Source organism: Petaurus breviceps, unplaced genomic scaffold (assembly GCF_028583685.1).
Source record: "Petaurus breviceps papuanus isolate PSGF00001 unplaced genomic scaffold, PetGlider_PUasm1.0 90743, whole genome shotgun sequence".
NCBI classification, from domain to species: domain Eukaryota; kingdom Metazoa; phylum Chordata; class Mammalia; order Diprotodontia; family Petauridae; genus Petaurus; species Petaurus breviceps.
In genome coordinates, this window is record NW_027187332.1 from 14,694,446 (window position 1) to 14,696,088 (window position 1,643).

General features: G+C 32.1%; 1 protein-coding gene across 4 annotated transcripts in view; it reads right to left on the reverse strand.

The window, feature by feature from the left end:
• The window catches only part of UGGT2 (UDP-glucose glycoprotein glucosyltransferase 2), a 233,044-nt gene that overhangs the window by 197,472 nt on the left and 33,929 nt on the right, over nucleotides 1–1,643 (reverse strand). For all 4 annotated transcript variants that reach the window (XM_069067351.1, XM_069067350.1, XM_069067352.1 and 1 more), the window contains exon 4: nucleotides 1,175–1,287. In XM_069067351.1, the coding sequence (XP_068923452.1) occupies nucleotides 1,175–1,287 (113 nt within the window). The remainder of the gene's footprint in view (nucleotides 1–1,174; nucleotides 1,288–1,643) is intronic.

The window sequence follows — 1,643 nt, forward strand, 5'->3', positions numbered from 1 at the left end:
TATATATATATATATATATATATATATATATATATATATATATATATATATATATATATATATATATATACCTATACATGTGTATATATACTATTATTAATATTATTTTATGTGTAACTGGAAAATAAGACACACAGGCAACAGGGCATAGAGATCCACCATGCCCTATGAGAAAGTCGGAGGGGGTATGGGAGAAGATATGGGAGACAGCAGATTGGAGGAGGGGATATTTTGGGGCGGTGGGTAGGTGAAAAATGGGGAGAAAATTTGTAACTCAAAATCTTGCAGAAATGAATGATGTAAACTAGAAGTTAATAAAGCATTTGATTTAAAAAAAAATAAAGTAGTGGCTGCTAAGTCATGTGTGATCCTGACTGTGATTCCTCAGTAGTTGAATTCTTTCTTTTTGACTACATGTAGTATTTTATCTTTGACCTGGAAGCTCTGGATGTTGGTTATAATGTTTCTGGGGTTTTTTATTTTGGGATTTCTTTCAGGAGGTGACTGGTGGGTTCTTTCTATTTTGACTTTGCCCTCTGGTTCTAAGAAATATAGGCAATTTTCTTTTAAGAATTCTTGGAATATGATGTCTAGAATTGTTTTTTGGTAATGGCAGACACTTCAATAATTGTTAATATTTTTCTCCATGATCTGTTTTTCAAATCAGTTATTTATGCCCTATATTTTTTTCTTTTTTTTCCTGCCTTTTGATTTTGTTTTAATATTTCTGGTTTTCTAATGAAGTCATTGGTTTCTACCATCTTGGCTTTGCCTAGCTAACTTGAATTTCTCAAAGTAGCTAGGCATCTTCTTAGAGTCTCCTAACTCATCTCAGGGGTCTGCTCCCTATTAGTCCTGTTTATTTAATCATTTCCATTGTAAAGGTTATGCTCCTTGGTTAAGAAAACAGGGGCTAAATTAAGGATCAAGATGCTTTGTCTTCTCTCTCTCTATTGTAATTCTCACCCCTGCCAAGTCCAGAACCAAACCCTTTCTGAAGACTCCTTTCTCTTCTAGTATAGTGAAAAAAAAGATAACAAATATGTGACAACCAACTACCTGTTTTTTTGTTGACCCTGAAAATATCTATGAAACTATACAATTAAAAAAGTTTTATTGTGATAATAATTTCTTCATGAACTACTTATTTTTCTATAGATATTCATTTCATTACCTCATAGAAGCCTTCTTCAGAAGCTTTTTAATCTCATTAGTTTTACAGGTACACTCCTTATGGATGACCACAAATGCAGTGCAATCTTCTGGTGGTAGCTCATCAGTAGCAATCTAACATTGCAAAGATAAGACTTAACTAGGAAGGTTTCACTAAAACCAATTTTTAAATTAACATATTCATTTGATTAAAATAAATCAGCCATAATCAAACTGTTGTTCTAATTAAAGTAAAAACTTAAAAGTAAAGAAAAATCATAGATAATACTTTCAGTTTTTGGCTGGAGAAAAACTACAAGAAGATCAACTTTATTCTAGGAAATACTGAATTCAAAATTTACATTAAAAGTTTGTAAAAGTTCAAAAGGTAATACTACATTCTACCCAAGCACAAACATGTTCCTTCATTATCTATCCCATTCCCACACACACACACACACACACACACACACACACACACACACACACAC